This window comes from Larus michahellis, chromosome 2 (genome assembly GCF_964199755.1).
Source record: "Larus michahellis chromosome 2, bLarMic1.1, whole genome shotgun sequence".
Classification (NCBI taxonomy): domain Eukaryota; kingdom Metazoa; phylum Chordata; class Aves; order Charadriiformes; family Laridae; genus Larus; species Larus michahellis.
Genome location: NC_133897.1, coordinates 154,216,380 through 154,230,773, shown reverse-complemented (window position 1 = coordinate 154,230,773; position 14,394 = coordinate 154,216,380). Strand labels below are relative to the sequence as shown.

Genomic DNA, 14,394 nt, shown 5'->3' with positions numbered 1-14,394 from the left:
CTCAGGAAGCTGAACAAGCTTCTGGAAGTTGTGGACATAATCTGTAGAAAACATCAAGCATCCAGAGCCAGGCAGCAAAACAGAACCTGTGTCAAGAAAGACATTTGGTTGAACAAACTAGATGTCAATATTATCTGTGGGACAAACTGGATGAAAGAAAGAGATTGCGGGACATCTATGGAAATAGTGAGGAAAGGCAGTAATTGTGTTGGAGTCAGGGATTTCAGAGGGTGTGGGAGTTAAAGGGAAGTGTGATCTCCTCTGAAGCATCTGGTATCCTAGTATCCGAGACGAAAGGAGATGGCCTAAAAAAACACGGCAAGGTTCGCATTAAGTGCAGATATTTTTTTTGTATCTCCAGAGTCCTTTAACCTGTACTAACCAGGGCAGTTTGGTCTTCACTGAACACATATCTCTTCCCTTCAGGTCTGAAGCCTCTTTCCACATTCACTGCCGTTATCCACGCAGTAACTCCCCTGGTTTCCCAATCTCAGCCTGTGCTGAAACTCCTGGTTGCTGTAGCCAAGTCCCAGTACTGTGCACAGGTAAGCAGCGCCGTTCGACTGTCAGTCACATTGAAGACAAAATAACAATCCAGAATAAAATAAAAGCCTACTGACTTCAGATCTCAGTCCTGTTTCAAACCCCTGTTTCAATACTGTCTGTGACCTGCATGCGTGGGAAACAGAAGTTCTGAGTGTGGCGTGAGTGGAACAGAGACAGGAATTAAAGCCTTTGTTTCACGAGGCTGGTCAAATAATGACTGCACTTTAAAGATCAGGATTGCACGTGCTGCAAACTGCAAAAGGATGTCCTTGCCTCAAGGACCCCTGTGTAATCTTCCTTCCTCCTGTTGTGGCTCTTCGTCTCCCAGCAGTGCTAGGATTTTGGCGTCTCTAAAAGAAGCCCAGGGGAGTTCAGAAGGAGCGCCCTCTTGCAGTGGAGTGTCACAAGTGGCTTAGCCTTTAATGAGAGCCAAAGTAAGTCAGTGACATCCGTATGACCTCGCCTGGGTAGAGACTTCTGAGTTCCTGTCCAGCCTATGTTTGCCTGAGAGGACCTATATTGTAAACAGTCTAGGAAGGGGGAAATTACTGTAGGAAGTGTTATTTTTACACAGATTTGCATCATCGTTGTTGATTTTGAAATTCCTAACCTGAATTTAACATTTCTGTCTGGTGATCTGAGTCTCTCTGGGTTTGGACTGCGTTACCAGTGAGGTCTCTGATCATGGTCCAATATTCTCTTTCAGATTATTGTTTTATGGAATTGTGATAAACCCCTCCCAGCCAAACACCGCTGGCCTGCCACTTCTGTGCCTGTCATAGTCATTGAAGGAGAGAGCAAGGTAGGTGGAACGAAACATTGTAAAAGATCGCGTGTATTCTCCAGTGGGACCAGAATTCATTTTCCCAGCTGCTTTGGTGAAAGCTTTGTAGTTCCCAGTGGTGTGACAGCTCTTTTCTGTTCCATGGCCCTTTGTACCAGCTTGGTCACAGCTTCGTGTTTCATGCATGAGGCCCCATGCTCTCAGAAATTATCAGCATGGCAATTAATGCTGTGAATCTGAGATTCACAGGTGGGACCCGGTTTTGAAATGTGGTCCCAAGAGTAGGTAGTGCTGCCCCTATCTTTGGAGATTTCTGTCTCTGCAGTTGCGTGAAAGTAGTGATGCAGCTGGATTAATTGAGTCTGAGCAGTCAGATGCAAGGCTTGGGGGTCAGCTGTGGACTCAAAAGCAGAGGAAAAGATGAAAAAGAATGGTGTTAACGTGCCTTTGAAAAGTACCTTCTCTCATGGCCTCGTAGGGTACTGCTGCGACTGATGCAGATCCAAACACAGGCCTGAGAGAAGCAAGACTTCTTGCTGCTAGCGTGTGACTGAGACAGATTTGGGCTGGTCCTCTCTGCAGTCCCTATCAGCTGGCTCTTGAGCTCTGTGTTTGCAAAGGGAACTTTTAGTTTCTTTGGCTGTACAGTCCTATTTTGAATTTATAGTCCTGTCTTTGGTCTTTTTCCCCCGTCACCTTAACAAGGGAAAAGCGAGAGCCCTGCGAGGTTGGCAGCTGACGGCTCCTGCCTTAGCTAGCCCTGTAAACAGTATCCGGAGAGTTGCTGCAGGGCCAAGAAAGGCTGTACTGATTCCTGAGTCTTTTGAACGTTGTGGGGTTTTTTTTCTTTTTGGAAAACTCGCAGAGGTGAGACAGAGGAGAAAACCTCCGACCAGCTCTACAGTATTTGTAGAAATTGGCCCAGACACTGTTTAGATTACAAATGAGTCTCCTGAGTACACAAAGGTGTGTTTATAGTGGACGGTCTCTTCCCTCTAATATCCCAAGGTATGCCAAATGGCTTCTTGCGTGGAAAAGCTGTTTGTTTGGACAAAGCTCGCAGAGCCAGAGCAGTGCAATTTGAAGGCTGCACAAAGGAACTGCTTTTCCTCTTCAGTCTTAGCTGAAGCATACTGGCAGGCACAGTTACTCTGTGCAGGTGATCACAGAGGTCTGCCTTTACCTACCCTTCACTCTTCCTCATGAAATCCAGATACATTATCACACCTGTTTTACAAAAGGGAACTTTAACTACCAAAAAAAAAAAAAAAAAAAACAAAAACAAAAAAGCAACAACCAAACATGGGTAGTCCCAACTGTTTTACTATTTGACAATTTTACACAGTCTGTAAAAGAGCTGGGCTGAGAACGCTGGTCTCCTGCCAGCTGCTTGCTCTGTTTTGCCTTTGTGTAAGCAAAGCAAAACCATCAGCCCCAGCCAGATCAACTCGCCCTCACAGCCACCGCCTCCCCAGACCGGGGCCATCGTAGCGATGAAGGGATGCTCTCCAGACAGACACCGTGAACCTCCTGATTATATAGAGACAGAGCTTTCTCTGAATCGAGGCATAGATTCAGGGACTTGCTTCCAAACAGGTTGCAGGGGATGCAGAAATGACCATTACAAGGGATGTGTAAAACTTCTCCGTGTCCCTGTTTCCATACAGTGATTTCCTTGTACTGGGCCTGATTTTTGTAGTGTTTTCTTGGCATAATTAATTGGAAACAAAGTCTATTAACTAGCCAGGCTATTTTTCCTAGCAAATGAAGGAAACAAATAGTGTTGTGTCCTTGTTACTATTCATCAGTTCTCGAAAGGTGCTAATTAGTCTGCTAAAGAAACCATATGGATTCTCATTTCTTGCTGTTACCTCTTTTGATCCCACTTTCCCATCTATTTCCTATTGCTTTGAGAACAGTCCTGCCATAATTTTTAAAAGCTTATTCTGCGTATAGATTTTATATATATATAGTTATGTCTCTTAAGAACGTGACTTTTTAAAATGCTACGATACCAATGTAATTCTTGATGCAGGGGACGCTCAACTGGTACATGTGTTCTTTAGCATATTCTCCTTTACTAATGGAGAATGTCGCACCACTTGTCAGCAGCTCCCTGTGGACAGAACAGCAATGCACAGAGATGGAGCTGTACCACTTTACAGGGGAACCATCCTGGTAGCACAACGTCCTTCACACACAGCCTGGACTGCTTGGCTTCCCAGCAGCGTAACCTTATGAATGCTGCAAGTCCTTCTCGGCGTTCATTATCTTTGATCCTCGCACCCCGTAGGAGGGCGGAGGGACAGTCCTAGCGACAAGGGAAAATGTCCACCCTAAAGAAGCTGTAGGTACATCTAATTCCCAGTATGGACCATTGTAGTTTGTGGCAAAAGGAAAGCTGCATGCTCCAAAGAGAGAGGTCTGTTCAGAAATTACTGCTCAGGCAGAAGGTGTAGGCTGACTGCTGGGGTGACGAAAATGAAAGTCTTTCACTCTTGAGCTGAAGGGTGCTTTCCATCAGACAGAGATATAAGCGATGTATCTCAGACAAGAGGAACTATGAATGAGGAATAAAATTGAGTGTTTCCCTTGGAAATGAGTCCTTCAAGTGATTTTTTTTTCCCCTCCCTTTCCTGCCTTGGATACCCACAGGTTATGAGCAGTCGCTTCCTACCCTACGACAACATAGTGACAGATGCAGTGCTAAGCCTGGATGAGGACACCGTGCTTTCAACCACTGAGGTAAGGGTCTCCATCATCCTGGGAGTCTGCTTGGCTCCTCGGCTCATCCTGAGCACGGCAGATAGGCTCTCTTCTTGGCTTTGCCAGTGAGCAAATGTTATCCGATTTCCTGCTACACTCTTCAGATTGAGCGTGTTGCACTTGTTTCAGCAACCCTGCCACTGCCTGCCATCAGAGGAGCTTTTCGCCCTGGTTAATTGGCTCATCATTAGCATATGGTTCTTAGGTTCTTTATTATTTTAGTAACATAGCTGCAGGCGGGTGTAGGCAGCCAAGAGCAGTCGGCTTTAATACTATGTTCTCACTATTCTGATGGGGGTAGCATTTTCTCCCCCCGCGTTATCAGTAGGGTGTAGGTGGGGAAGGAAGGGGTGTCAGCAGCAGGGGACTGCTGTCGCTCCAAAAGACAGCGTTGCCACCCTAATGCAGGATTTCACTGAGGAGTGCTCTCACCATTGTGTCGCCCCATAAAATTGGAGATCTTGGCTAGCTTAGGTGTTAGAGTGTTTGCGCTAAGAGCAAGATAGCGCTAAGAAAAGAAAAATACTGTAGAAAACCAATTTTTACAACTGGGATGAGTATTGATTTCTGGAACGTCTTCCTGAGAACCACAGGGGAAACTGATGACAGTTTATATAGAGTGCAATATTTGGGAAATACATTATTAATGATGGCCAGGGAATAGCTTGAAAAGCTCGATTTTCTTTTGTTTTTCCTTTTTTTCCCCATGTTAATGGCCCTTCTCCCTTCTCCCCACTTCACCTTTATAAAAACGCTTTTATGTCAGTGATGGAGATCTTGCACTGATGCTACTACTAGTTATATGTCAGTGGAGAAACCCCTAACATTAGTCACCCATCACTGCTATATACCCTAACATGACATTGAAGTTCTTCTAAATGGATGAGTTTACAATTGCTCTTCTCCCCATTACGGTTTTGTTGTGCTGTGCTTAGACTTCAGAAGTCTTAAGGTTCCTCCTTAGAAGGAGCCACAGTAGCCCTCTTCTACTGCACAGATGGAAGAAGTAGTTGTCATTGAACCTATTTGATACCAAGGTTACACCTTGGTAGTTTCTGCTAGATGAGGAAGAATACGGCTGCTGCCAAAGCACTTGTGTTCAAAACCTCGCATAGCCAAAAAAAAACCCCAAACCAAACCCAGTAAAATGCATTTATCCTAGGCGGGGGGAGTTCTAAGCAGGTTGTTGCTCAGGATGAAGGTCCTGTCTTAGCTGTCCTAGGAGCCGTGGTAAGACCTGTCAGGGACTTCATTGCACTGTGGTGGTATTTACAGCAATCCAGCCTGTGGATTCCATGCGGATTTGGGGCTTTGTCTTGTTTTGACTGGTATTTAGTCATCATCCAGACTTTGGAGTCATTCAGGCTTCTGGAACACATATGAAATAAATAGTGTTTCTCATTCCGCTTGGCCATGTTTTACCCTAAACATTCTGAAACGCAAATATTTTTTGTTGTGTGAGACAACATACACATTTCTTCGTGGCTTCTTGCCTCCTGTGAGCAGCTTGCAGCCGATATTGCCTGTTTGCATGGTGGTTATTGGCTCTACGCGCCCCATGGCCCCTGTGCCATGAGAGAACCAGCGGCCCAGCTCTCAATAACACCCCCCTTGCAGCTTCAGCCTGTGCCAGGGTCAGCAGTTCTCTTTGGTGGCTTTCTATGAAGAACTGGGGCCTTTCTATCACTTCAGTTGCCCCGTTGTACGGCTTAGGCAAAGAAACAGCCTGTTGAAACACTGCCATGAAACACATGGTGTGAAACTGCCCTTGAAACCAGCTGCTCATGGGTGGTCATTGTGGCAAAGCTTCAAGGCCCAGTGAAGGCAATTTAGAAACGTGGTCAAACATGATCACCTTCCCCTTGGGAGGAGCAGTCACCAGGCACATCCTCTGCTCTCTCAGGCTCTAGCGTAGTAAAGGTTTTCCGTTCACAACAGAACAGACCATAATTGCTCTTGTGAGAGGAGCTGTGTCACATACGCAGAGGGATGTTTGCGTGGGAAGTAATTAGAAACCAGCCCAGGTCAGAAGCGATACGGGGGTTCAAGAGAGTGGCGGCCTGGTTGGCTTTTCCTGCTGATCAGCTGAGTGATAATGCTGCTAAAAATTGTATAGGATGAGGACTGGGTTTTTTTAATAAAGGGAGTTTTTTCTCTTAGAGTGGTTGCTTTAGTGTGTCTCAGTGGTACAAGGACAGATACTTGAAAGCACAAGTGAGGGCGCTGAGTGCAGCTGCTTTATTATTTATTTAGGTTTGAGATTCTCAGACTTCTCTAAAGAAAACAGATGTCACGTTTTATGGGAAAGGCCTTTACAGGGGAAAAAAAACCCTTTAGTTCTTTCATGTGGTATTGATTTGGATGAGATCAGAACTATCACAACGGTAACTGGTTTGTGCACATTGTCTTTCTAGTTGGCCTCAGATTCCTTGAAACAACTTGAAAGAAAATAACCAGTCCCTAACTTTGTGTTCCAGTACATGTGTGACTCTTCTGTTTCATAAAAACATTTGTAAAGGAGAGAAGTCTGACAGTAATCACACAAAATGTGACTGTTCTCAGAGCATCTATTCTTTATCTAACCTCTGCACCCTTGACTTTGGCTGGGTTCTTGGAAGGTTTTTCAAGCATTTTTGATCAAAGTTTCAGGTCCCTCTGGTACTGGAGAAAACTTGGTGTGCAGCGCAGAAACAAATCCCTCATTTTCTTGGCTTTGACGGGGACAATTAGAATTGTCTTTAACTCTTTCTAAAATTTCGGTCTAGTTTGAGCACCACAACCTAAGTTGAAGTGAAGGGACTGCCAACCAACTTTATAGTGATAAAAAACTTTCCATATGTATTTTTACAAACTCCTTTCAAATCTAGTGCTGATGAGCCTCCTGCAAACTACCCCAATCATCCTTTTCCTAGTGCCACCACTATTTGTTTGGTGAGATCCTGGGGGAGCACTGTCCTGTCACCTTTTCAGTTCTCAGAGATTTCAGTTATTAAAATAGTTACAACAGGACAATAAAATAAAATATTGGCAGCTTTTGACATCTTCTTGTGGCTCATACAGTATCAAGCATTTTTCTTAAAGTATAGCCTCCTAAAGCCGTTTAACTACATGGGAATTTTATCTTCCTCTTTATTAAGCTATATGTTCAACCCTCTTGGTCATGTAGACAGTCTTAAAAGTATGACCTGCGTGCACCTCAAAGGCTCAAAATGGATGGGCAATATAAAAGGACTCCGCGTTGATTGCCTGTTTTAATCTCACAGAGCCACCCCTGTAATTTAAGGTGTTTGACTCCTGATTTTCCAAGCTTTGTGTCGGCAGTACTGAAATGGTAGGGGAGATGCACAAAGATGTGCAAAAGGTTCAGTTTACCACATAGCTGTTACCACTCTGTATTGCATCTAAGTATAAATACACGCACCTACACCCATTCTTTCTGTAACTTGAAAAGGTTTGATACGTAAAGGGCAAGCTTGAAAATGTTAATGTAATGCTGTGATGCTCTAGACTCCCTTTAACAGGAACCATTAAAATGTGCATAATTATAGGGCAAAATGTCAAGCAGTCAGTTTAATTTACCGATGAATACATAGAATTAATGTTTTGCAACAGTTCCAAGATTCTGAATTAGGAATTAGTGGCAAGGTAATATTTTGTTTTGTTGACATTTGTTGAAACAGTTTCGGTGTTCATTTGGCCTATACCTTTGTCCACAGGTGGATTTTGCCTTTACAGTTTGGCAGAGTTTTCCAGAGAGGATTGTAGGGTACCCTGCTCGCAGTCACTTCTGGGACAACACTAAGGAGAGGTGGGGGTACACCTCCAAATGGACTAATGACTATTCCATGGTATTGACAGGAGCTGCTATTTACCACAAGTAAGAACCCAAAGCATCTGCTGTTCTCCTTCTGTATGAAACCAAATAGTAAGGGGAGGTGGCGGGGGGCGGGGGTGAAGAACATTCTTCCGGGGAGGGGAAAAACTGGAAAGATAATAAATGGGTCTACTTTTTATGGGGTAATAATTTAAGTTCTTGGTTTAGCTCTGGGGATCTGGTAATCATTATTGCGCTTGTTGGGTCTCTTTGAAGTCCCTTGTATTTTGAGGCAGTCGGACTGCTCTTTTTAACGTCAGGAATTACACACTTCAAAGAGTTCCCGAATTCATTAAGCTGCTCAGCTGAATGGCCTGTAGCACAGCAGAAAGGAGGTTACTTCCAGACCAGTTCTGGGGATGTGTTGGCTGACAGCTGCAGACTGCAAAGTCTGCTGGCTGCTCTAGAGACATAGTACAGTGGACACATCGCAGATCGGCGTATTGCGGCATGTTGGAGAAAGCCCTGTTGTTAGGACTTCAGTAGACCAATGGCCTCTCTAGATTTTAGGAGAAAGTCAGCAAATTCTGGTGTGCCTAATCCGCGTCCCCACAAAGGAGAAGACAGGCCACAGGGGATGACATGGGCCCAAAGGAGAATAATTCCAACAATAAGGACAGTACTAGGCCAGTTGTAATAGAGTTCTCTCCAACTGAATAGTTTTGAAGGAGGAGGTGGAGGATGAATTCATCGATGTTGTCTATCACATTATAGCAGTGTGGTGCTCTTTCCTACTTCTCCATTATCTTGATACTTAGGTCCGCATTATTTCTTTCAACCCAATAACAAAAAAGGCGTAAGTTTTGTTTCTCCATTAGCACTTTTTACTGTCCTGATGAGACAGAGATTTGTTCTCCCTTCTTATTGGAGGATGGGACTGAAAAAAGGAATTAGTGTATCCAGAGTTGAGTAGAAAACTTGTGTCTCAACTGAAAGCCCAGTGTCTTGTATTAATATTGCTGCTGTTGGTTTCCAGATATTATCACTACCTGTACACTCATTACCTGCCTGCCAGCCTAAAGAATATGGTGGACCAACTGGCCAATTGTGAGGACATTCTAATGAATTTTTTGGTGTCAGCCGTGACAAAATTGCCTCCAATCAAAGTAACACAGAAAAAACAGTATAAGGAGACCATGATGGGACAGGTATGTATCCACAGCGTGTTGTAGCAGTTGGGATGCATTGATAATATAACAGTTTGACTTCTAGGTTAGGCTTAGAGTGATACAATTCTGTCAGGTTTTTTGCAGTTTTTAGTTTAGCAGAACTGTAAATAGACTTTAGATGTGCTTATTATGGCGAAGGAAAGGAGAAATGGCAAGCATCTACTGTGGATGACAGCTTCTCTTCATAGTTTCCTCACAGTATTATTCACGGAGATTCCAAACTCATGGAACTGATGATTTTGGTAACCTAATTTCTGTGAAACTCCAGTTTTCTAAATATTCCAGACCTAAGACCTAGTCATGGAATGCTAGGAGCAGAAGTAAATTCTATAAAGATTTTCTATTTTTAATTATTATTAATGAATGTAATGTACCAGGCCATCCCTGTGCTATTTTAAAATATAGTGTGATTCAAGCACCGACATCGGACTGTCACAACAGAGGTATTTTGCGATATTCAAGCATTTTTTCCCACAAGGACCATTTTGTCCCACGATGATACCTTCCCTCACTCACTATCAGCCATGAAATGCTTGCTTTAGATCTTCTTCCAGTTCCTGGATAAGCACTCTGTCATTGCAGAAATGGGTGTACCTTCTAGTAGCCGGGCGACATGGTAACCTGGCGGCACTTGTCCTCCTGGCCTGTGTGAGAGAGCGATGGGGTGCAGCAAGTCCTGCAAGACCTGCAAGTCCTAAACAACCTCCCATCTGTGCTGCCATGGTGTCTGTGATCTGCACTACAAACCAGTACCGCGATTACTAGGGGACAGGAGAAAGAAGGGGCCCTCTCTTGTCCCCTCACATTTTCTCCTATTGGCTTTACTTGGATCTTTGACTATGGAGTGGCTGTGCCAGTTTGTAGACTCCCTTATCTCTGTGCTACTGCACTGTCATTCGAAGTAGGTAATTCTGACTCATCTGGGTACCCAGGAGACCTCCGTGAACAAGAAGGTGCCATCCAGAATGTACCTATTGCTTCCAGTTTGAGCTTCACCTCTCCACAGGGCTGTGCTTTGGCTGTTTGGCAAATTCTGAACATCCATTTTTCTTTTTATAGCACGGGTGACTTGAGTCAGCCATGAACTATAACTCTCTGCTAAAGACAAGTTGTTCCTGCAGCTTTGGGAAATGTAATGGACCGTGTTCATAATTCCTTGAAAGACAAATAAAAAATTAACATAACCTCAATGTTGTGACAGAGATTAATAGCTGTGTGGAAATTCACTGTTAATGGCCAGAATGTCTGCTATAATCCTCTAGCAACAAGCTTTTGCGTGCTCTTTAGTGCCTCAGTATAATCAAGAGTCTGTAATCAATGCACATTATAACCTACCACTTGAGCTAAGCTGGACAGGCCTTGGACAAAGATCAAGTCTGATACCACATTCATTTGGCAAGTCCCTGACTTTATCAGTTTCTTTGCATTTTAATTAACACACTTGGATTTTATGAATTTATATTTGTTTTTAAAGTGTAGTGGAAACGTAAGCGCTAGAGAGAGATGCATGAGCAGTGGCACAAAACAAAACTTAGTTCTCGGCATTCATAGTTTGTCTTAAATAATAGTTCTATTACGTTTATACATGTAGTTTAGGTACAGATAGAGAATAATAACTGCTTCTGAGCCGTTAGGGATGCTGAATTTCATAGGAATTGCAGCTGCCCTTAGCTTTGGAAAATCAGGCCACAGCGTTTTGCATGTATGCGACCTGTGGTGTTATTTTCGCGTCAGATTAACGTGATGTAGCTTGGAACGCCGGTTAATTTTCTCTGTCCATAAGATGGTACTGTCTTATGCACCAGCCTTGGCCGGTGGGATTCCTGGGAGCACCCTGCTTTTCTCTGCAGGACATCTACACGCATGAGTAACGCCAGCACGTAAAGACTTCTGCTGAGCTCAGTTACAAGCTAGTTGAAATTACGTGTGTCTAAATTTCTGCAGATCTGGACTGCAAAAGTGCGTTTTTGACCTGAGAAACTGCAATAATTTCAGGGTGTTTTCCTCCTACGGCTGAATGGGCAGCAGCTGGCCAGAGGATGTGCACCTCCAGTGGAAAGCCTTCTTGTGGCCTTCTTGTCTTTCCTGGTGGTTTTTAAGGACTTGTTTTATCTCTGAAATAGCTTGAGGGTTTGAAAAGGAACAGAGTGAGGGGTGGGGTGAAGTAGCGTGCTGGCAGGCGCTGGGAGGCCTGCTGCAGGTGTCATGGTCTGGGTCAGGCTGGCTCATGGTCGAACTCGGGTCACCATGCCGCACTGCCCTCAGCACTGCTTTGGAAGTCGGGGTCCCTGGGAGTCCTGGTGGACAAGTTGACCATGAGCCAGCAATGTGCCCTTATGACCAAGAAGGCCAGTGGCATCCTGGGGTGCATTAAAAAGAGCGTAGCCAGCAGGTCTAGGGAGGTCATCCTCCCCCTCTACTCTGCCCTGGTGAGGCCACCTCTGGAGTACCGTGTCCAGTTCTGGGCTGCCCAATTCAAGAAAGACAGGGAACTGCTGGAGAGCCCAGCGGAGGGCTAGAAAGTTGATCAAGGGAATGAAGCAGCTCTATTATGAGGAAAGGCTGAAAGACCTGTGTCTGTTTAGCCTGGAGAAGAGAGGACTGAGAGAGGATCTTATCAACTCTTATAAATATCTAAAGGGTGGGTGTCAGGAGGATGGGGCCAGGCTCTTTTCAGTGGTGCCCGGTGACATGACAAGGGGCAATGGGCACAAGCTGGAACACAGGAAATTCCATCTCAACATGAGGAAAAACTTCTACTTTGAGGGTGTCAGAGCACTGGAACAGGCTGCCCAGAGAGGTGGTGGAGTCTCCTTCTCTGGAGATATTCGAGACCCGCCTGGACACGTGCCTGTGCAACCTGCGCTGGGTGACCCTGCTCTGGCAGGGGGTTGGAATAGATGATCCCTTCCAATCCCTACCATTCTGTGATTCTGTGATTCTGTGGGTGGCTGGCTTGCCATCGCCAGCTCCTGCTGCGGGCAGGGTGTCCTTCCCCTGGTCTGAACCCCCCTGACGAGCAGATTACAGCTACGGCAGAGCCAGGCGCTCCACAGCCGTTCTTCCCCGCCATTTTGTTGTGTCGCAGATAACGTCTGATTTCTGGTCTCCTCTCCTCTCCACACAGACCTCCCGGGCCTCGCGCTGGGCCGACCCCGACCACTTCGCCCAGCGGCAGAGCTGCATGAACACTTTCGCCAGCTGGTTTGGCTATATGCCGCTGATCCACTCTCAGATGAGGCTCGACCCTGTCCTCTTTAAAGACCAGGTCTCCATCCTGAGGAAGAAGTACCGAGACATTGAACGGCTCTGAGGAGCGCTGCTGAGGGGACCGAGCCGTCCCCGGCCACCGGTGCGTGGAGCCAGACTGTGCCACCGATGGCAAGTGCCCGATCCCGGCCGGTGGCCACCCCGGGGCTGGGGCTCGCTGCTCCGGACTGCGCTGAGCCGCCCGGCAGGCTTCTGTTGCTCCAGACTAGGTCGTGTACAGTTTCATTATGGAACATTAAATAATTATTTTTGAAATGATTGCTATGCAGGTTTAAACTTTTTTAATGATCAAAAAAAAAAAAACCTATTAAAAACAGAGTTCTTTCTTTAATCAAAATTGTGTTGGTTGTGAATATTTCAAAGCTGCCGTTTCTTTTCTTTCATGCATTTGATTGTCATTGCAGTTTTCATTCATTTTCCCCTGCAAAGTTAAACGCTTGAATCTCACAGGGAGAAAAATGCAGCACGTTCAGAACCAAACTGAGCACGAGCAGGACAGAACCGAAGTATTAACGTTTCTCATGTACTGCTGACTTCTTAATTTTTTTCCTTGGTTTTCCCCAAGCCGGTAGCAGCCACTGTGGCAAAACCCCTTTGGATGGATGGAAAACTGGAGAATCCCCACCAAGCCAGGCAAGAGCGTAGATCCTCCTGGTTGGGGACCCTATTTTTAGAGGCGATCGGCCTTGCCTTGAAGTGGGAGAGGAGCAGTGCTGCCGAGGAGCAAAGGGCTGCCCTGGAGCATGGGGATGCGGTGCCGGTTGCGTATCCCATCAGGAGAGGCGCATCCCCGTGGGTGAGCTCCCAAGGGACCGCCAGCATGGCCAGCGTGGGACACATGTCCTGCCTGAGACCCTGCTGCCCGGGGGCACTGGTGCCACTTGGCCGCGGCTGCTAAATTTCTAGAAATAGCTTTGTTCTGAGGGCGATAGGGGTGTTGGCAAAAAAAAAAAAAAAAGAAAGCACGTCAGTGCTCGCAACGCAGGAATTTGGCCTGTAACAAATTGGTTTGTATGAAATCAAAGCATGATGTTTTCTTTTTTTTTTTCTTTCTTTTTTTAAAGTGCAAATAGGTGGAGAAATTCCCTCCTGGAGGTCTGACCCCTGAAGTAAAGTGCATGGTCAGACACTGGGCACTGGCGGCAGTGGGTGCTCCCAGGTGTACTTGGGGCAGGGTAACTCGGATGAAAAACCCGCCCCTGAAATACTGGCATTGCTCACGCTCCAAAATGGTTTTATCATTTCAAATGGAAGTATTTTTAAATGGAAATATTCCAGTTGTTTATTTCTCTGTAGTGCTTTGCTTATTTATGTGTTTCTTTCAATTGAAGAATGAAAACAAAAGCAGTGATTTGGGTCAGGGAGATGCCATTCCGATTTGCTAAGAAAATAAGCACTTTAAAAAAACGTTTTGAACTCTCACATTTCGATGAGGTGCGTTTGGGGTGCTCTGTAACCATCGCCGCCCCCAAGAGCTCTGTTAACGTCGCAGCGGGAGTGTTTAGTTCCGACGCCCAAAAGACCAGCAAGCCTTTCTATACCTCATTCCTGTGTAAACAGACGGTCCGGCAGCAGCGGTGAGGAGTAGCTGGAGTGGTCGGGAGGGTGGACCAGGATCATCACCAGTTTCATTCAGGCTCAGGCACTGCTTTATTATTGCAGCTTTAAGCAACTGCCATAACCGGGGCATGCCTCAGTTTCCTCATTTCTAGAAGTAATAGTTACTGGTTGTAGAGGGGATGCTGTGAAGCCTGAATAATTTCTCTTGCTTGTAAGATCAGAATCCCTAAACAGAAAGTTGCTGTAAAAGTGCAAAGTACGTATTGCTAAATGTTTGAATGCAACCCGACACGTAAAGAGTTGCAAAGCATGCTTTGCTTTGCCTATGTATTGCAATACTTGAACAGAGCACAGCGAGGTTGGGCAGGAACATCAGGTTCCTCACATTTTGTGTTAAATCTGAACCAGATCTTTAACGGAATCTG

General features: G+C 45.4%; 1 protein-coding gene across 1 annotated transcript in view; it reads left to right on the top strand.

Annotated features, from left to right (window-relative positions):
* The window catches only part of EXT1 (exostosin glycosyltransferase 1), a 185,463-nt gene extending 172,112 nt beyond the window's left edge, over positions 1-13,351 (top strand). Inside the window, exons 6-11 of the mRNA XM_074577716.1 lie at positions 427-545; positions 1,253-1,348; positions 3,986-4,075; positions 7,813-7,973; positions 8,947-9,118; positions 12,267-13,351. Coding sequence (XP_074433817.1) covers positions 427-545; positions 1,253-1,348; positions 3,986-4,075; positions 7,813-7,973; positions 8,947-9,118; positions 12,267-12,452 — 824 coding nt within the window. The 3' untranslated portion in view covers positions 12,453-13,351. The remainder of the gene's footprint in view (positions 1-426; positions 546-1,252; positions 1,349-3,985; positions 4,076-7,812; positions 7,974-8,946; positions 9,119-12,266) is intronic.
* Positions 13,352-14,394: the final 1,043 nt, after the last annotated feature.